The following is a 22,806-nucleotide window of genomic DNA, read 5'->3' on the forward strand; positions in this document are numbered from 1 at the left end:
CTTATTAACGACAGATTAACGACACCAACAGAAACGAGAGCACATAACGATGAATGAGATTAAATACGCTGTGTTTTCCGCCAACTGGCAACCCGGCGAGCCGAAATACAATTGGGTAAACTGGCAGTGGGTGGGTTTCACAAACCATAACAAACACAGACATTCCGGGCCGGCATGCACATTTTCAAAGGAGAATAACTGACTGTAGCATTGTCTTTCAGATAAACAAGTATGTTAACTTAGCATGTTTCTTAAATATCTGCAAACATATTATGGTATTTTTATGCTTTAGTAGAGTCAAAATCCTACATATAGCACCTGACGCAGTCAGTTAATTTTACATTATTTAATAAACTGATTTCCACTTTGATTAAAAAATATATAACGAACATGATTAATGTAACCATTTTAAAGAAAAAAGGTTGTTTTGTTATAGCTTTTGGAGCAAGGGCGCCGCCATCTTGCTGTACCACAGCGTGTGACGTCATGGGGTTGGTTCGCTCTGATGGCCAGTGAAGTAATATAAGCATTTCTTTACATTTTTAACACACAAATGTTATTTTAACACACAAATAATTTGGTTTTCACCATCATTTGGATGAATATTCAACATCAAACTGTCTATATAAGTTTTGATCGTGGTCTCCTCAAACATTGTTTTCATAATGCCAGGTGCAACTTGATGTAAACAAACAACGCTTCATACAGTATCATTCATGTCGCATTTTATTGTTATTCAGACCATTCAGACATATGCATTACATTGACTGGTTCACCAGTTGTATGCATCATATTTTATGTTTACCTGCGAATACAATTAGCTTTTCAGCTGTTAACAGGCCGTAGTGTTTAATCACCTCTCTGAACGATCGGGCCAGTGCTGCTTCCTCAAGGTTTATCATTCTCACGTGTTTTAAGCCTTGTCAGTTTAAACATTAAAGTGTTTTAAGCCATTCAAGCATGAGATAGCACGAAATAGATTTCAATGCAGTACTTACACGCTGTGATAGACATTTTCTGAAAGAGATTTAAATGCGGTACTCATGTGTTGTGATATATCATTCTGTTCGCGCCGGTGGCACCGCGCACACACAAAAAGCCACAGCTCGGCTCGGACAGCACGTGAGTACCAAATTGAGCTTTCTTTCGCGCCTTCATCAGCAAATGCACACAAAAGCAAATCAGAATGACAGTCTTAAGGAGTATTCGCGTAAACGAGTATTGTTTCCGATCCGCACTTTACCCCAAACCAGCAGGTTCACGACTTCTCCAATCCCTACTGCTCGGTCCCATTGCCGTATTGACTCAAATGCATAGGCAATTGCACTTATTATGGACTCAACAGTGCTTTCAAGGTCAGCTTCCACCATTTCAAAACAAGCATGTGTTAAAAATGTAAAGAAATGCTTATATTACTTCACTGGCCATCTGAGCGAACCAACCCCATGACGTCACACGCTGTGGTACTGCAAGATGGCGGCGCCCTTGCTCCAAAAGCTACAACAAAACAACCTTTTTTAAAAATTGGTTACATTAATCAAGTTCGCTATATATTTTTTAATCAAAGTGGAAATCACTTTACTAAATAATGTAAACTTAACTGACTGCTTCACTTCCACTTTAAGTGTTCCCTTTGTCACTCACGTCCAAAAAACATATACTGTGGTTATTCTATGGTTACCACACCTCAAGACACTGTTTAGATGACAGATTTCATGACATTTGTTTCAGGTTTTTTGTCCTTAAAATGCTCTTGTGTCTGTGTCTGTGTCTCTCAACAGTGTTCAGTAGCAGCATCTTGGTTTAACTTCTTCAAGAACATTGACGTTACCACCTTGCTAATGAGAAATGTCATGTAACTTTTCAGCTGCAAAACTATATTATTGATAAATTCGCAGAGCAGTGCTGATAATTTTCTGTCTGCGTGTTTCCGTGCGTCTACGTTCCATTAAAAACAAAACATAATTTCATGGGTAAAAACATGGAAATAATTTATCACATTAGGGCTGCAAAACGATTAATCACGATTAATCGCATTCAAAATAAAAGTTTGTTTACATAGCCTACTATATTTGTGTGTACTGTTTATATGTATTATGTATATAAATGCACACATAAAAAAATATATATATTTGTTTGTATATATATATTTATATTTAATTTATATTATGTATAATATAATTATGTTATATATAAATCTAACATATTTTTCATTAATATATACATATGTGTATTTATAATAAATATACACAGTACCCACACATATACAGTATGTAACCATAAACTTTTATTTTGAATGCGATTAATTATGATTAATCGTTTTGCAGCCCTAGTCATTTTTATCCTATCGTTGGCTTGGTCAATTTCATTGTGTGTGTTTTGGATCTTTTGCTTGTTTTAGGCTATAAGTACCTTTGAAATAACTAATAATCATTTGGTGAATTGATGTGGAACTGTAAGGCGGTCAAAACATGCCCGCAACTACGTTAACCGTGCATTTCCTGAAAAATAATTGCACACCTTAATATGTTGCTGCAATGTTTATTTCAGCAATTTTGTAATATGTAAATTGTAAAGGCAGATATATTTTAAGGCTTGTTTATAACAAAAAATGTAATGTAAGATGACCTGTTGTTTAAAAATTAAATAATTTATTTAATGGTAACATTTTACAATAAGGTCTCAGTTTTAACATTAATGCATTAACTAACATGAACTAACAATGAATAAATATATTCAAATTTACAAAGTTTGTTCACAGTGCATTAATTAATGTTAACAGATACAACTGTTAATCTTAAAAATGGATTATTAAATGTTAAGATTACTAAGATTAATAAATGCTGTAGAAGCATTGTTCATTGTTAATTTTAACTAATGTTAATAAATGAAACCTTATTGTAAAGTGTTGAAGACTTCATTTATATTGTAATTTTACTAAAGCCAAAATAAATGATTGAAAAAATATACATTGTGCTCAAATTTTCCATGGACTTCCTTGAGACCAAGCACTATATTTTTCACATCAACTATTAATATTAAATGAATGAATATTAAATGAATATTGACCTCACTAATATTGAATGATTTTGATATTAAATTGTGAGAAATACATTTTTCTGATATGGTGATAAACTACATGATGGCATGGTACAGTGAGTTAAAAGGTTCAAAGTAGTTTGCCTGTAGTTCTGCTTTATGTAGTTTTCTTGTCAAATTATACCTGGATCATTTGCCACACTGAATTGCAGTAGGTGTTACATTATGAGCAGGAAAGTGATGTGTGAGTGTATGTGTGAACACGTGTGCGTTATGAGCCATTATGTCCCTGTACAGGAGATTAAGAATAGATGAACATATCGAATTTGCATCAGTTGTCAGAGGGAGTAAATAAATCTAGATTATTCAGAAATATTAATGAATGATAACCTGAAACCAGTTGATGAGCAATCCAGAAATGTGTTGTAGGTCTGTTCTGATGCAGACAGCAGTGAAAAATGCAATAGCAATGATACAGGCAAATAGTAAAATGCAAGGTAAAGATGATAAAGGATGGCAAAATAAATAGTTTCATCAACTGGAGGGGAAAAAACGCTTTACATGTCGATGTCAAAGAGCATGCGACTGTGTCAAACTCAAAAATTTGGCCACAAAAAAATATAGTCAAAAATATAGACTTTGACTTATCCTGTTGATTTTGTGTTGCATCAGCACTTGTTTTTCAATGTTATACTGTATCTGGGTCCTGAAACAAGATCCACTGACCAAAACCATCTTGGGTTGTGAGCAATTCAATGCAAGGGCAATAAAATAATCAAATAATGAGAAAGGATAAAAATCTATTCAACTGATCAGTATTTTATGTCTTTATTTATTTAATTTATAAATACAAGTTAATTCGAAGCTCTGAATGTACGGAAAACTTCTGCTGTGTTCCCTTTTGTTTCTGTAACTAAATGGACTTTAAAATGCACTTTGAAACACTTTGCACTTTTAAAAGTAGTAGATGTCAATTTGGGAGAACACAAAGACACAAATGTTTTGATCAGGTCCTCTTTACATTTACACCAGCCTTGAATAGTCTGGCCCAAGTTTAGACTGGAAAATAGTCTGTTTTTTATAAAGAGGTCTGCCGACAAACTGATATGACCTTATGCTCATGGGCTCTTCAACAACTTTCTTGCAGGGGCCAGAAAACTGGCAAAGGAACAAACATTTTCAGATTAAATTTGAACACTTTCATTGTACCTTGTTAAAGGAATGGTTCACCCAAAAATGAAAATTTGCTGAAAATACTCGCCCTCAGACGAGTATTTCCATCATTTGTGAAGTGAAAAGCTCAATGTTTGTAAGCAACAAATCCATCATTAAGATGATTTTAACTTCAAACCATTGCTGCTGACCAAAATAGCAGTCCATAATCCATAATAGCACTTCCTCGACAAAATGGTTTCCTACAAACACACATCTTATCACTTAACAAGAAATTAATTGAACAAATTAGAACAAATGAGACAAGTTTTACTCTTTAATCAGGGACAATAAAAGCAAACTCTTCTGTTTATTCTTCTTTGATGGTTAAATTCTTATTATCAGTTTCTCTTTTTTCTTTTTTTTTTTCCTTTTTGAGTGGTACTTTGTCCTTGTCCACAGGAGCTGGCAAACTTCTGTCTCACCTCATTTTTGTCTGAGTATTTATCTACAGCTTAATCATTTGCATAAACACATTTGATTGGATGAGATGCAATCAAATACCTAGGCCTAAATGTATTTAAAAAACTAGTGTATCTGAACTGTTGCCAGAACACGCTCACTCCAGTCTGGATCTGGACCACAGATTGCTAATTGATGACCTCAGTGTGCTGTTGAACTCACCGCTGAGTTATGTATCGAGCAGCACAGCAATTTCATCAAAATCAATTGGAGAGCCATAAAAAATGATCGACTTTCTGCTAGGTGTTTCTGCACCTTACAGGCGAAACTGTAGAGCGAGTTTTGTTTTCTTGAAAGCAATAGCTGTCTCAGCTGTTGGCTGCAAATGTCATTGAGGATGTCTCATTTCAGAAAAGTAACCATTATAAAACTGACTGTTATTCTGTGTGAGGTGTAAATTATTATAATTTCTTTCTTACTTTGGAATATAATTGTTACTTTTCTTAAATGAGGCAGCCATGATGACGTATGCAGCCAACAAATGCAACCTCCGGAGAGCGCAGCTCTTAAAATGAGAATGGGAAGTGAAACACAGAGAAGTGGGGTCATGTATCCCTACCTAGATCTTAAATTTAATTTTGAATCCAAAATTCAACCTCAGAAGACACCACAGCATTTGCTTATGCATTTAAGGGCAGATTTACTAACAGCCAGCGCAAACCGTCTTTTTGCATTAAAATAGTACTGTCAGGAATTATTAAAGACATACAGTGAAGAATTAGGCATGGACAGTTATTTTTGCACCTGACCTTATTAAATATGCATTTGTAGGAGTTTCAGATGCAAAATTTATGGGAAGAGAGTATTAAAATGAATCACGCAATGTGATTTACTAATGTTTGCACTTGTCAAATTACTGGTATTTCCGTCATTATTTAATGTACAAAAAAGCATGTCTTAAACTATTTTGCGCTTGAAATGTTGCTAGGAGGAGATGCCGCAGCAAACAGAGAGAGCGCGTGGTAGAAGAACATTTTTTCTACACTTACAGTATTAATTTATTTGAAATGCCTGAAGAACACATTATCTGAATGCGTACATATCCTCACGCTAATTTCCGCTGCGCTTGGAAGATTGTGTTGGTCATTATGGAAATGAGATGTTGCGTCTGTGTTCTTTAATTTGCGCGTTGTCAGTAAATCACCAGCAAAAATTTCCATGCCCAATGGCGCTATTTAGGAATTTCGCTATCGCGCTAATTTGCCCTGTTTAGTAAAATTGGCCCTAAGTCACTTACAGTGAATTCAAGTTACATTTTATCAGTTTATTTGTATATGGACGTTGAACCCATGACCTTAGCATTGCAATTACTAGTGCCATGCTCACTTAGAAAAGCTATACATTAATATCCTATATTCGGTCTATGACAAAATATTTGCATTGGTATAGCTGACACAAAACAAAATAAAATTATTTAACTTTTACACTTACAGTATTTTACATGTTCAAAAACCATACAACACACTTATGTAAGGAACAGACAAACTAAATGTATAAGATTTACTTTCCCACTTAAGGTCCTTGCGCACTGAGTCTAAAATTTTTGCATGAGTTTTTTTGTATTCGTCATCCTTTCCTATCAAAATGCATGCTACGGATGGGAAAACGCAGGAAATCGAACCTGATCCAAGTTTTTTTAATGACAGACAAAGTTTCGGAGGCAGTGTGTAAATGTGATTGACACAACGTGAGGTCATATTTATTTTTTAACGGACAGAAATTTCGGACTCGGTGTGCAATGTCCTTTAGTCTTGATATACTATATTGCCAAAAGTATTGGGTCATCCCCTTCTAATGAACAGGTTTGACTACTTTAGTAATTTCCATGAGTACAAATCTTAATGTTTAAGCATATAATGATATTCTAGGGAATTCTGTGCTTCTAATTTTATAGCAACAGTTTGGACCGGACCCTTTTCTACTCTAACATGACAGTGTCTCTGTGTATAAGGCAAGGTTCAAAAAGACATGATTGATTCAGTCAGTGTGGAAGAACTTGACTGGTCTGCAGAAAGCTAAGTCCTGATCCCAGCTGAACACCTCTGGTGTGACTTTATATGCAGACCTTGAGCCAAAAACTCGTCACCAAACACCAGTGACTTGTATAGACACTATTAGGACAAAAATGTTGGGACACCCCCTTCTTTAGAACAGAAAAAGGCACCAACAAAACTGTGGCAACAAAGATGGAAACATAATTCATGTATTTAAAAATTGTATTTCCATCTCTGTTGCAACAGTTTTGGACGTGTCTAAAATGACCGTACCCGTCTGTACAAGTCATTGGTGTTCTATACATATCTGCTATAGAAGCACACAATTCCGTAGAATATCATTATATGCTTTAACATTAAGATTTGTACTCATAGAAATTACTGAAGTAGTCAAACATGTGCATTAGAAGGGGGTGACCCAATACTTTTGGCAATATAGTGTATGTCAAAGACATATAAAAAGTAAAACTTTAAACTGCAGCAGTTTGTACCTGGAGCTGCTTGAATGTGAGCCAGATCGGGACTGTTTTCAACAGTTTGTCAATGAGCGTCATGGTAAAGAGTTGGACATAACCCTGCGCATGTAGAGCTAAATGAGTGTGTCAGTTCAGTGAGGGACATCAAGCCGACTGCTGGAAACTATGCTCATTAGCGCAGCTCCTCAGAGCTCCAGGGCAAAGTAGTGATCTGCGTTTTCTTACCATGCATAACTTGAAGAGAATTTGAGTTGCCATCCTGATCTCTCCCTAAATATCTCCTTCTGAGAACGCTGTGGGTAAATAATTCATACTTTATGCTGATGGAAATTCAGTATCCCTTATCTAGGTGCTAAACTGAAGCAATCTAAAAAAGACGGTGCAGCAAATCTGATCAGCACAGAAAGGTCATTTCTATCAGTGCGATAGGGATCGGTTTGACGCCGCTCCAGTCAGTGAGCAAGTCCCAGCTCACTGTTGCCAGCGACAAAACAGATGCTTTTATCTGATCATCCCTCATTATGGTGTGTGTATGTGTATGTGTTTGTAAGGCCAAATGATAGATGCTGTCATTTTGTCTGGTTACTATTTATGAAACAATGGAATTTGCTATGATGAATGTTCGCTCTTGTGTAAATAGTACCGGATGGATAGATATACTTTGCACTGGTTTAATGAGCTCAAAATAAACACGCTGGATTGGGCAACTATTTGTCACCCACACAAATCTCACTAGAGGCATGCTTGAAACGTGTGCTGTTTTGAAACATCGTAAATACTGCTGTGAGGCTTCTGTGTAGATATTTTGACATGTAGCACTTGAAATGTTTAAGCCTGCAGTAAGACATGTGATTTCAGTGGGTTTGTTGTCTCGGTTTATGCATGATTCACATGAACTGCAAAGCAGTAATCAATCAAATTATGTCCCTTTGCTGCTGAAAAGGGATTCTGGAGTTTTTATTATCTATTGAAATCAAACTGGACACAGTTTTTTTAACAAGACATGCAACACTGTTAAACCATCTTTCCCAAATGGATGTCCCATGGGTACAGTTTTTGTGAAGGTCACTGGGGCTTGTCCCAAGTAACTCTTAAGTGGTCCTCATTAATAATTTGTACAACTAATGGATGGGTCAATGATGTGATGCTCATGTTTTGGACTGGATCTATTAATGTATTTAAAAATACATTAATAATGCAATTCATACATAAAATGGCTTGAATATACCTCTTCTATGATGAGCATGTTTTTGAAGTCTCAATTAAAATTAATTTTGATATTTTTGTCAAAAATGTTAGGATGATACAACACTGTCCTGCCATAATAATGAAGATGTTGGAACTGCTTCATTGCTTATTATTTCAAAAACTTGTCAGGAAATATCAGATCATTTGACCTTTTGTGTTGTGACAAGGCAAGGTTAGCTTAGGTTGTGAAATGTCACCTGGTAAGACTCTCCAAAAATGTAATATTTATGAATTTATAATTCATTATTTATTTGTAAAATATTATTATTAATTTTAAAAGAATATAAAATAAATTGTAAAAAAAAACTTACCTTTATAAATATTTTAAATACATTTTTAAATAGTGATTAAAGAAAGTCAATTTTTCAGTAGTGTAGATGTATAAAACACAACTTACACAGAAGTCGCTCTCAAGCCAAGCAGCTTTCTGTTGGCCAACTCAACTGAATTGACAAATTCAAACGCAAGCAAAATCTGCAAGGTGAACTTTTTTTGAACTCCCAATGGTGTGCATTTCCTTTAAAAAATACATTTTTTTGTAAATGTGACCGCACCTGAAAGTCGTAATGAAATGGAAGTAGCAACAGATCTTTTCTTCCGTACTGTGATATATGACCAAGTGTAATGGATTTTTGAAAAAGAAAAAAAAAATGTAGGGTGGGGATTTGCTTCTGTACATCGGGTGGTTGGATTTTGACATGAACACAAGCTTGCAGGGGCGGGGTTTAAGAAAATGAAATGATTGGAGTCCTGCATACGTCACCGTTAAAAATTACGAGGTCAAAAAAAAAACAAGAAACAAACTAAAAGGGAATGTATGCACAAATCATATGCACAAGATCAAAGATCAGCATTTAGAAAATGTTCATTTCATCCTGACTTAAAGATATAGAATCATCATTTAATTTTTTAAAAAAAAATTGAAAATTGCGAGTTTTTAACTTACAATTCAAACTTTTTTTCTCACAAAAAGACAAAAAGCCAGAAATGCAAGACATGAAGTCAGAATTATGAGATATAAGCATGCAATTTTGAGAAGAAAAGAGACTGAGATGAAAAATCACAATTCCATTTTTTATTGTTTATTTTGAGGTGGAAACAAGCTTCCAAATCTTTAAGTGATATGAAATGAAAATTTTCTAAATTGCAATATGTAAATTAAGAATTTAGAGAAAAATAGTTGTAAGAAAAAGTCTGAATTCTGAGTTTATATCTTGGAAATATGACTTTTTTTCTCAGAATTGCAAGTTTATCTCTCACTATTTTGACCTTTTTTACAAAAGTGCGAGAAAAAAGGTCAACATTTTGACATTAAAAGTCGCAATTAACTTTTTGTTTTAATCCCATTGTGGAAACAAGTATTCATACACTCACATTTATTCAGATTGTAAGTTATTGTATCTTATCTTATTTATCATTAAGCCGGGTGTTTATGTACAGTGGTTTTGGGATTATTTCGGGGGAAGATTAGCTTCTGGTAATGTAAGCATGTGTTGTGTCTTGCAGGGAGAGCTGCTGAGCCCGTGTCGCTGTAGTGGTTCTGTTCGCTGCACTCATGAGCCCTGTCTTATTAAGTGGATTAGTGAGAGAGGATCCTGGAGCTGTGAACTCTGCTACTACAAATACCAGGTCATCGCCATCAGCACCAAGAACCCGCTACAGGTAACTCTGCCTGGTCTTATGTGGTCTTAGTACAAAAAGTGCAAAAGTATGTGTTAAAAGTAAAAGGATAAATATATGAGTTCCTTATTATTTATAGTTTTATTTCATATACCGGATTCTCCTACTAAGAGAGATGGGTCTAATGCACCAGTTACACAGATAGGATAGATTTTAAATAGAGCTTGGTCTGACATTATTAAGAATTTTATAAGTCTGAACACTTGAGCTCTGAGGATAATATTAGTCCTGGTTGGCTCATTTTGACTCAGACAAGACCAATTCAGTGATTTGAGACTTGATCAGCCCGGATCATTGAAGCAGTGAGTTGTGAACTGCTGCAATCGGATAAGTCGAATTCACAAATGAATCATTAAATGTGATTTATAAATCAGTTCATTGAGAATTGCCTCTGAAGAATGATTTCTTCCCCAATCAGACATTATCAGGTTCCGAGCAGGTCTCAAATCCTTTTTTTTTCTGAAATGTAGTGGAGGTACCCATATGTAAATGTGAAATACTGTAAATTAAATTTCCATATATGAAATATATTGTCATATACATTTTTTTTTTTTACGCTATTAGAAATTGGTACAGTTTACATGTTTCATTTCTGTCCACTAGGGGTGTCCCCGTCTAAAGATTTACATAGTCAAATCAGAATTAACAAATCTTGCTGATAGTCGACTGATGGTCGAATCATATGTTTGGACATGGGGGGCAAAATACATTACCAAGAGTCAAGTCAGACATTTGACAGTCATAATTACTGACGTTAACACACAGGGAAAATGTGTAACGGATGCCTTGCAGATACAAAATAATGTTTTATGTTTTGAGTAAAAGAAATTTAACATTAAATTCAGCAAAACCCTAAGAATCCATTAGAAATGTTTTTACAATACTGCTCTCATTATAACGTTATGTATATGACAGTAGTTATTAATGTTCTGCATTTCTGTTTTGAGCTGTGTGCTCACTGAAGATGACCAGTAGAGTGAAACATTTGATAGCAGGTTTTTAATCAATGGGATTTATCCCATCATTTATCTCATATAGAATACGCTTTGTTATGAATACAACATAACGTTGATATTACGACTTATAGGCTATCGGCACAAATTGCCCCGAATGCACATGAACATGTCTGCGTGGCTCTGAATGAACTCCTTTTTTGGATGCGTTCATCACACAACAATGTGCAGAAACATGGCAACTAAACTCTAAAAATGTACAGCATTTTATTATAATAGTGTTCTCATGATAATGTTATGTATATGACAGTCCCAGTCATAGTTATTAATATTCCGCATTGTTGTTTGTCCTGCTCGTGCTGCACGCTGCAGAGATAATCACCACATAGTACTACAATGAAGCGCTTTACTGCAGCGCAACTCAACCAAATGCATCTTATATAAGAATACACGATATATAAACCGGCTGAAATATTTTGAAATCACTTGCACCTATACCTGATTGAAAAAAATCCAGTCTTTCACTCTGCCTGTGTCAATTTGAGTCTTGTTAAAGATTTAAATCCCTGCCGCCAAGATGCTCCTCTGTGGGTCACGGATTATGGAAATTTATGGATTATGGAATTTGAATCTATAGGGTTGGTTGGATTTATTCACGCATGTTAAATTATTCATTTAAAGCTAATTTCTTTTCTTATATACATTATCATCTTAATTGGCTGTATATTAACTTATTGGGAGAAAACGTCTCGGGTTACGTATGTAACCCTGGTTCCCTGAAGGGAACGAGACGCTGCGTCGAACGCTACGGGGAACGCCCTCAGCGTGACCGCGCTCTGAACCAGAGTGTAAAATGTCCAATGAAAGGGCGAGACGTCATAGGCGGTGACGTCACTGACCGGAAAGCATATAAGCACGTGCGGTGGAGCCGGCGTTTGCTTCCAGGAATGAAGCAACCGCTCGCAGGGATACAGGAAGTATGGCCTAGAGACGCAGCGTCTCGTTCCCTTCAGGGAACCAGGGTTACATACGTAACCCGAGACGTTCCCTTCCAGGAACTCGAGCTGCGTCGAACGCTACGGGGAACGAGATGCCAACGCCACCAGACTTCCAAATACCTGCCCTGTGTGTATCACTGGGAGCACAGCGAGGGCGAGAAGAAGAGCCGGGAGTGGCCATACGATCAAGGTGATAGAACCGAACAAAGGTGAGGGGCGTGGACCAACCCGCAGCATTGCAGATATCCTGCATAGAAACCCCTGCCAGAAAGGCCTTGGAGGCCGCCATACTCCTAGTTGAATGGGCCTTAAGCCCCAGAGGCGAAGGGATGCCTGAAGATTCATAGGCCAAGGAAATAGTATCCACAATCCACCTGCTAAGGGTCTGCCTAGAAGCAGGCAGACCCCGCTTAGGAGGACCGAAGCAAACTAGCAATTGGTCCGTCCTTCTCCACAGGGCAGCTCTGTGGACGTATGCGTCCAGTGCTCGCACTGGACACACACAGTTATGCTTTCGCTGGTCAGGCTCCCGAAAGGGAGGAGGACTGAGGGCCTGCAGCACGACAGGCCGTGGTATAGAAGAGGGGATCTAGGAAATAACCCGCTCGAGGGTAGAAAAACGCTTTGGCCAGACCAGGGGCAAAGACGAGATAAGAAGGGGCCATGAAAGGCCTACAAATCCCCACTCTTTTAAGAGACCACAGCAAGGTCCCCGTAGGGACACGTCGTACAGGAGGCCTCAGCCTCAGCGCACCGTGGAGGAAACCTGTAACCAGGGGGTGTCGACCCACTGTAAGGCCACCGAGAAGGGCGTGGTAGGCCGATAAAGCCGCCACGTAAACCTTCAGGGTGGAGTGAGTTACCCCTGCGGAGAAACGGGCCTGCAGGACCTGCAGCACTGTACCAAACGGGCAGTTAACTGGGTCAAGGTGGCGGTCTCCGCACCAAGAAGTGAAATATTTTCACTTCAGGGCATACAGTTTCCTTGTAGAGGGAGCTCTGGATTGGAAGATGGTCTCAGCAACCTCGGTTGAGAGACCGGAAGCTATGAGCTGCGCCCCCTCAGAGGCCAGAACTTCCACACGTAATGCGCGCGTCGCCTCGGCAACGTGCGCTGCAACAGCGAGCACTCACTCAGAGGGGGAAGAACCGCACACGCGGACTTCCACGAACGAGAGCGCTAGATCTGGGGAATGCAGGAGGAGATAGGGCGAACCCGTCTCCAACCTGTTCACCAGATCCCTGTTGCCATCCAGAACTCCCGGGAGCAGAGCGATCGGGGAAAAACCGTACAGACGAAGCCTCGGCCAGGTCTGTACCAAGCGTCCAGTCCAAAGGAGCTGGAGGAACTAGAGGGGCATAGCGCTGACTCTCGAGTCGCACAGCCAAAAACCTCCATATCTGCTTCACCACCTCGGGGTGAAGCATCCATTCCCCGGGCCTCAGCCCCTGCCTCGACAGGATGTCTGCTCCCACATTGAGATACCCAGGGATATCGATGGCTCTGAGCGAGCGAAGTTTGCCCTGGGACCACACAAGGATCTGGTGCGCCAGCTTGTACAAGGGGCGCGAACGCAGACCTCCCTGGTGGTTGATGTAAGAGACCACCGCTGTGCTGTCGGTGCGCACCAACACATGGTGATCTCTTAGGTCCGGGAGAAAGTGCTTGAGTGCACGAAACACGGCCAACATTTCCAAACAATTGATATGCCACGTTAGATGGCGACCGCTCCACAGACCGCGGGCAGGGTGGCCACTCATGACCGCTCCCCAACCGGTGAGGGATGCGTCCGTCACTAGCATTACGCGGCGACAAGAGGCTCCCAGCACCGGGCCCTGAGACAAGAACCAAGCTTGGCTCCACATGTCTAAGGCACGTAGGCATCGCCGCGTGACCTTGATCATGCGAAGCGGGTTTCCCCTCGGGGAGAACCCCTTGGTCTTGAGCCACCCCTGTAGGGGTCTCATGTACAGCAGGCCAAAAGTAATCACGTTGGACGCAGCTGCCATGAGCCCCAGCAGTTTCTGAAACTGCCTGACAGTGAGTGACTGGCCCTCTTTCACTCTCTTGACTGAGGTGAGGATCGACTCGCTCCGAGCAGGAGACATACGTGCCTGCATCGTGGTCGAATCCCACACCACGCCTAGATAAGTGGTTCTCGTTACTGGAGAAAATCACACTTTCTTGACGTTCAGTCTCAACCCCTTCATGTGCGCGAGATCGACATCTCGATGCCGAGTCGCCACCTGCTCTGATCGAGCCAGAATCAACCAATCGTTGATGTAAAATGCGGGGTACGAGTGCAGGGCCAACGAGAAGAACCCAATATCGGTAAGCTTTGCCCCTAAAAGCAAACCTGAGGGACTTCCCGTGAGAGGGAAGGATGGAGACGTGAAATATGCGTCCTTAGATCCATCGTGACAAACCAGTCCTCGGACTTGGTCTGAGACACGACTGATGAGTGTAAGCACCCTGAACTTCAGTGACATGACTGAGCGGTTCAACTGACGCAGATCTACCATCCTTCCTTGGAACAATGAAGTACCGGCTGTAGAACCCGGACTCTCTTCCGTGAGGAGGGACCACCTCGATGGCCTCCTTCCCCAAGAGAGTGTCTACTTCCTGTTCCATGATCAGAGCCTGCTGGGGGACCACGCACGTGGGAATCACCCCATTGAAAGGCGGTGGCGGAGCGCCGAACTGAATACAAAAGGCCTTTCTCTACAGTACGCAGGACCCAATGAGATCCAATTGGCAGTAGTTTCCACGCTGCCTAAATGGTCTACTAAGGGAACCAGTCTCTCGAGACTGGCCTCTGATGTACCCAGAGCTGCTGGCACGGTGCCCTGAAGCGGAGGACCGGCAGGGGACGGCCGAACCAGGAGCTCTAGGGACCCCCGCAGGGGTGGCGAGCTTCTCAGCTCCGCTACACTTCGGGGCGGAAGAAACTGAGAACACCGCTCGCTGGAGCCAGCTGCGCCCTGGAACTCTGGCAGGGTTGGCAGACTGCTCTCCCGAGGGCACTGGGGGAGACGGACACCCGATCTGCCCCAGAGGGGTCTGCCCTCGTAAGTCCTAGGCACAGCACCAGGACTGCCTCAGCCTCAGCCCCCTAATGAATGACGGTCCTCAGACCCGCGTCATTCCTAGGAAGACCAAGCTGAAGAACCAGACCCTGCAAGGCAGGACCCAAAGAGACACATCGGCAGTAGTTCCCACGCTGCCTGATGGTCTCCTAAGGGAACCAGTCTCTCGAGACTGGCCTCTGGCGTGCCTAGAGCTGCTGGCTCGGTGCCCTGAAGCGGAGGACCGGCAGGAGACGGCCGAACCAGGAGCTCTAGGGACCCCCGCAGGGGTGGCGAGCTTCCCAGCTCCGCTACACTTCGGGGCGGAAGAACTGAGAACATTGCTCGCTGGAGCCAGCTGCGCCCTGGAACTCTGGCAGGGTTGGCAGACTGATCTCCCACGCCCGTAGGCTTCTTGGCCGAGAACCCCCTTAGACTTAAGAACGGTCCGCAGATCCGGCTTAGCCTTAGAGGTCCCCGACCCAGAGCGTTAGCTGCCACGGCCCCACCTCGGTGGGGTGTGAGTAGCCACGCTCTGTTTTGCGCCTCTCTAAAGAGGGGCTGGCACGCGGCGAGGGCTGCTCCCGCCTAGCAGCCCCCTGAGCTGGAGAAAGGCGAGGGAGAAACCGCTGAAACGCCGCCGCTTGTCTACGAGCCTCCTGGTACCTGTCGACGTCGTAATTGACGTAGTCGCCGAACAGGCCAGAAGGCGCAAGCGGGGCGTCCATGAGGAAAACCCTATCTTCTCCTTCATGTCAGATAGGGTCGACCACAGACAGCGTTTCTAGGGAGCTCAGAGACCAACTTATAATTCAATCAAGTTGAGCCCAATCCCTCATCCAGCTCTCTAAGCAGGTACGTCAGCTTGGTGCGCCTGCAACACTCTCTCTTTTTTTTTTTTTTTCGGTGTGCAGACACGCACCAGCCTGACCTGCAGCCGCGAGCCTTCAGAGACAACGCCACGCAAGGGGACAGATAGCTCGCGAGCGTCTGTTCCACCCGGGGCATCGCTCTGATATGAATGAGAATAACGCACGCGTCGCCTCGGCAACGCGCGCTGCGATCCCCGCACTCACACTCGCCGCCGTGCCTCAGCAGCGGCGGGAATGTGAGATGTACAGCGGAGAGAAACACAACCAGCCCCCTTTTTTTTTTTTTTTTAGAGCTGACTGCGCGCCGTTCTCATTCATAATATGCTTGTGCAAGCACTGTTTCATTGACGCGTCCACCTCCTCGGAGGAAGACAGGTCTAGGAAAGGAAGAAGACACGGGCTCGCCCGTCTTCATTCAAGGCTAGTGAAACTCACTCCTCTCTTTTTCTTTTTCAAAGAGAGCCTTCAGAGAGCAGGTGTAAGAAATGAAAAAGCTCACAAACGGGCAGTCAGCTCCCTCGAGAGCTGAATCTGCGCGCTCTGCTCTGAAGCAGACCACACACAGACTGCGTGCATCCCAAGCAGTGATATAATGTGGTGTAGGGAGGAACACACAGCCCAGAATGCGATCTGCTATCGCCCCAGTGCTTGCACATATTGCTGGAGCCTACTTAAGTGATTGTGCAGGACAAACAACACTAAATAAGACTCACAACATGCAAAGACAATACACACAGACAGAGAAGCGGTTGCTGAATGACAAAAAGCAAACGCCGGCTCCACCGCACGTGCTTATATGCTTTCCGGTCAGTGACGTCACCGCCTATGACGTCTCGCCCTTTCATTGGACATTTTACACTCTGGTTCAGAGCGCGGTCACGCTGAGGGCGTTCCCCGTAGCGTTCGACGCAGCTCGAGTTCCTGGAAGGGAACTGGTAGTTCTACGTGAAATCAGACATTTGAGCATGGCTATATGGGGATGCTCAAATGTCTGATTTCACATAGAACTACCAGTTTTCTTCGACTATTTGGGGTCACCCCTACTGTCCATTGGTACCATTGGTATTCTTTGAAGACACTGCATGGCCGAAAAATTGTGGACACCTGAACATGACACCCACATGTGTTTTTTGAGCAAAACCATGCAATTCATTTCAAAAGCAGGGGCATTAATAAGTCATCAGTCCTCTCTTCCACTCTTCTGGAAAGGCTAGACGGTGGAACACGGCTGCAGGGAACACTGCTCTCGTTCAGACACCAGAGCATCAGTGAGGTCAGACACTGATTTTGTACAATGGGGCCTGACTCACAGTCATCCCAAAGGTGTTCAGTGAATTTCAGGTTGGCGTTTTGTGAAGTCCAGCCAAGTTCTTCTATACTTGAGTCAGTAAATAATTTCCTCATGGATCCTTCTTTGTGCAGAGAGCACTGTTATGTTGGGAAAGAAAATAGTATCTCCCATTTTTGGATATTACATGACTGTATGCTTGACTGAATCAGAAAATGATGTTCACAAACTTTGGCCATGTAGGGCATCTTGGGTTACCAAGTATGAGAAATGAATATGGTAGTCATTCAACACCATGATCTAGCCATCTGATCGATGTACCATTGTACCACCACAGTGCTGAGAGCAGTAGCGGTGTGTTTATCTTATTCCTTTCATACTGTGTTAGTTCAAGTAGTTTATATGCTTCTCTGGGTTCAAAGCTTCTGCTCTCACTGATTTTACTTTGTCTTTTTTTATTTTCTTTTGATCTGACTTTCAGATGATAAGTAGGCTATTTTTTTGTTTTGTTTTAGTTATTTTAACCACAGAACTTTGGCCTCTATTTTGCCATCTGTGGTTGAAACAGAATTACAAATTACAGAGTTGTTTAGTTGTGCTTTTCTCTGGTTGATTTGCCTATGATTAGATCTGTCATTCTATACCAAGATCCAATGACAGCTAGAAGAATGTCTGCATGGCATATATATGAAGAAAAATACGTATTGTGAGCAAGTAGCCAGACCATTTTTTGATTATGAACATTTTGTAAACATTAAGTATAAAAACTGCACTAATGGCTCAAAATATAAATAATTTTTGTAAGACTGTAGTGACTTGGGGTAAGGCAAGAAAAGTGTTTTGAATACTGATATTTTTACGTACAAAATCAAGTTCTTAATCAATGTAATTTTATTAATTTTTTACATAAAAGATCTTCCATAGTGCCAATAAACAATCAATCAATCAATGCTGTTTAAAGGTTTGGGTTTGATAAGATTTTCTTAAAATGGTTTTGAAAGATGGTTTTAAAAAGTCTTTTCTGCTCAACAAGTCTGCATTTATTTGATCAAAAGTATAAAAAATTGTCTGTTTTCTATTGTAATATATAATTTATTCCTGTGATGCATAGCTGAATTGTCAGCATCATTACTCCAGTCTTCAGTGTCACATGATCCTTTAGAAATCAATCTAATGTGCTGATTTGCTGCTCAAGAAACATTTATTTTTTATCAATGCTGAAAACAGTTGCTTCATATTTTTGTGTAAACAAGGATGCATTGTTTTTCCAGGATTCTTTGATGAATATAAGGTTCAAAATAACAGCATTTTTTGAAAACAGAAATATTTTATAACATTGCCTTTTCTGTCACTTTTGATCAACTTAATGCATCCTTGCATTAATATTAATAAAAAAAATAATAATTACTGAGCCCAAAGTCGAAGTGTAGCTTTTCATAGTATCATTCTCTATAATAGTCACTTACAGTTGGGCAAAAAAGTATTTAGTCAGCCACCAATTGTGCAAGTTCTCCCACTTAAAAAGATGAGAGAGGCCTGTCATTTTCATCATAGGTACACTTCAACTATGAGAGACAGAATGGGGGGAAAGAATCCAGGAAATCACATTGTAGGATTTTTAATGAATTAATTGGTAAATTCCTTGGTAAAATAAGTATTTGGTCACCTACAAACAAGCAAGATTTCTGGCTCTCACAGACCTGTAACTTCTTCTTTAAGAGGCTCCTTTGTCCTCCACTCGTTACCTGTATTAATGGCACCTGTTTGAACTCGTTATCAGTATAAAAGACACCTGTCCACAACCTCAAACAGTCACACTCCAAACTCCACTATGGCCAAGACCAAAGAGCTGTTGAAGGACACAGAAACAAAATTGCAGACCTGCACCAGGCTGGGAAGACTGAATCTGCAATAGGCAAGCAGCTTGGTGTGAAGAAATCAACTGTGGGAGCAATTATTAGAAAATGGAAGACATACAAGACCACTGATAATCTCTGGGGCTCCACGCAAGATCTCACCCCGTGGGGTCAAAATGATCACAAGAACGGTGAGCAAAAATCCCAGAACCACACGGGGGGACCTAGTGAATGACCTGCAGAGAGCTGGGACCAAAGTAACAAAGGCTACCATCAGTAACACACTACACAGCAAAATCCCCAGAGTTAAATCAACTCTGCTCAGAGTACATATTGTCCCAATCTACAGAGTGTTAAAGTAACACTGAAGCAGAGTTAAAGTTAATGGGATAATTAAGCGATTCATTAAGTGATGAGTGAGCATTAGAAAAGAAAACCCGTTGTTAACAATGTTGAAGATGAACAACTACTGCTCTGGCTTTTAGACATGAAAATTTATCTCATAATCCTCAACAGTGGTAACTCTACTTCAGTGTTACTTTAACACTCTGTAGATTGGGACAATATGTACTCTGAGCAGAGTTGATTTAACTCTGGGGATTTTGCTGTGTACGCCGCCAGGGACTCAAATCCTGCAGTGTCAGACGTGTCCCCCTGCTTAAGCCAGTACATGTCCGGGCCGTCTGAAGTTTGCTAGAGAGCATTTGGATGATCCAGAAGAGGATTGGGAGAATGTCATATGGTCAGATGAAACCAAAATATAACTTTTTGGTAAAAACTCAACTCGCCGTGTTTGGAGGAGAAAGAATGCGGAGTTGCATCCAAAGAACACCATACCTACTGTGAATCATGGGAGTGGAAACATCATGCTTTGGGGCTGTTTTTCTGCAAAGGGACCAGGACGACTGAGCCATGTAAAGGAAAGAATGAATGGGGCCATGTATCGTGAGATTTTGAGTGAAAACCTCCTTCCATCAGCCAGGGCATTGAAGATGAAACGTGGCTGGGTCTTTCAGCATGACAATGATCCCAAACACACCGCCCGGGCAACGAAGGAGTGGCTTCGTAAGAAGCATTTCAAGGTCCTGGAGTGGCCTAGCCAGTCTCCAGATCTCAACCCCATTGAAAATCTTTGGAGGGAGATGAAAGTCCGTGTTGCCCAGCGACAGCCCCAAAACATCACTGCTCTAGAGGAGATCTGCATGGAGGAATGGGCCAAAATACCAGCAACAGTGTGTGAAAACCTTGTGAAGACGTTTGACCTCTGTCATTGCCAACAAAGGGTATATAACAAAGTATTGAGATGAACTTTTGTTATTGACCAAATACTTATTTTCCACCATAATTTGCAAATAAATTCATTAAAAATCCTACAATGTGATTTCCTGGATTCTTTCCCGCCATTCTGTCTCTCATAGTTGAAGTGTACCTATGATGAAAATTACAGGCCTCTCTCATCTTTTTAAGTGTGAGAACTTGCACAATTGGTGGCTGACTAAATACTTTTTTGCCCAACTGTGTATTTTTTTTAATGTATAAATATTTTGCAGTGTCTTCTTGTTTTTCATGTGTGCTGAAATGTGGTACTGATACTGTATTATCTATTAGTTCACATTTTTGTATCTCCAGTGGCAGACCATCTCTTTGACTGTGATAGAGAAAGTACAGATAGCTGCAGCTGTTCTGGGTTCCCTGTTCCTGATAGCCAGTATCTCCTGGCTGGTCTGGTCCTCCCTCAGCCCATCGGCCAAGTGGCAACGGCAGGACCTGCTCTTCCAGATCTGTTACGCCATGTACGGCTTCATGGACTTGGTGTGCATCGGTAGGTCATTTGATTCTCAATAACTGCAGCCACCTGGCTCAGCAAACCCAATGCTGTGTTTTTTATGTTTGCTTGTTTACCAGTCTGAGAAGGGAGAAGAAAAAAATAACCTTTGAGTACATGGTGGCCTCCCTGGCAAATGACATATGTTGGAACCATCTGAAAGTGAATAAGACATGTTGAATTACAAGCCCACTGTCCTTTTAAAGCACAGGAAAATGTACAAGCAGAACTGAGAAGATTGTATTTTTCAGGCAAGCCACAGGGAGCCATGAGTAATTGCTGCATTTCACTTAATATCAAGATTTTTCTATGTACGGTATCTACTGAATAAAATGCCTAGCCAGGGAAAGACTGAGAACTTGAAATTGATTCCTGAATAGATATGATTCAAATCCACTTCCGATTCAAATTGGCCACAATACACTGGCTGTCACGGCATGAATATATACAAATCCATAAAATGTATGCAATTTTAAAACTATCTGATAGTTAATGACAGAATATAAAGCCTAGAAACAACACTAGCAATGCTAAATTAAATTTGGGTAGCTTACTAAATACCGCAGGGTACTGTTACTACTATTTATATACTATTTAGTAGTTTATTTAATTGAATTTAATTTTTTACATCAGTAGCACCCTACATAGCAGTCACATAAATTTATCACATTGGTTAATTCAGCGAACAGTATAGTTAGCAATTTGGAAAATAATCATTTTAAAAAATAAATAAGCATACAAAAAATGTAAAAACAGAAATGTTATATAAAAAATCAAATAGATAGGATATGTGTATGATACATATGTCATTTTTTTAAGGAAATCAGTACTTCTATTCAGCAAAGATGCATCAATTTGATTAAAGGTGACAGACATCTACATTGGAGCAAATAAGTATTTGATACACTGCCGATTTTTCAAGTTTTCCCACTTACAAAGAACGGAGAGATCTGTAATTGTCATCGTAGGTACACCTCAACTGAGAGAGACAGAACAGGGGCGTGTCTAGAGCATTTTAAATGGGGGGGCCAGTCTGGGGCACTGCCTTAAAAGAGGGTGGCCGGGGGGGTTGGATGGATACACGATGTTAATAGGCCTATATTATATAGGCTATTAATTGCACAGTGTGTGAGATTCATTGGTCCTCACAGAACTTTGTGAGATCGCGATGAACAAAGAGTGACAGCTTTATTGGTTATGAGCACTCTTTGCGAGCTTTCTAAGCAATCCATTTAAAATGTAGAACTTTGTTTTTTGCCCACACACACGTTGCAAAGTTTTGGGAATGACATCTGCATATTTATGTGGGATTCGCTCTCGAAGTAGCAGCATATTGATAGCAATAGAAGGGACAAAATATGTGAAAATGTGCATTAAGAGAGCACCCCCACTTATTTCAGAAGCAGCCTTAGTGATTACTTCTGGAACCTGGTTGATATGCTTCTATAACTATATACAAAAACAACAAAATACAAATGTACTACATAAAATAATTTAATAAATGCATATTTACAATTTAAGCACTTAACTAAAATAAGTATTAATAAAATTAATAACTAGAGAAGGCTAACTATATTCAGCTTGCTTCCATTTAGTGAGAAAAGCCTACTCTTCACTTGAATTAGAAAAAAAAAAGCTTTTCTGGTCTTCAGTGATGCGAGGATAACGTTTGAGCATACACACAATATCTGAGTGAGACCCGAGCCAATTCATAAAAGAACAATGTAGATTTAAAAGCACACGTCCAGTTTTGTGCGAGTGAAGGAAATCCGCTTGCGAGTGGAGAGATTCGTGCTCGCGCATTACATGATCGTGTAACATTATGCGCTCTCGACAT

The 22,806-nt window shown here is 40.8% G+C and overlaps 1 protein-coding gene across 2 annotated transcripts in view; it reads left to right on the forward strand.

The window, feature by feature from the left end:
* Positions 1-22,806, forward strand: part of LOC306873206 (E3 ubiquitin-protein ligase MARCHF4-like) — a 53,781-nt gene that overhangs the window by 14,231 nt on the left and 16,744 nt on the right. For both annotated transcript variants that reach the window (XM_079422317.1, XM_079422318.1), the window contains 2 exons: positions 9,938-10,093; positions 20,774-20,966. In XM_079422317.1, the coding sequence (XP_079278443.1) occupies positions 9,938-10,093; positions 20,774-20,966 (349 nt within the window). The remainder of the gene's footprint in view (positions 1-9,937; positions 10,094-20,773; positions 20,967-22,806) is intronic.

Source organism: Barbus barbus (assembly GCF_936440315.1).
Source record: "Barbus barbus genome assembly, chromosome: 7".
NCBI classification, from domain to species: domain Eukaryota; kingdom Metazoa; phylum Chordata; class Actinopteri; order Cypriniformes; family Cyprinidae; genus Barbus; species Barbus barbus.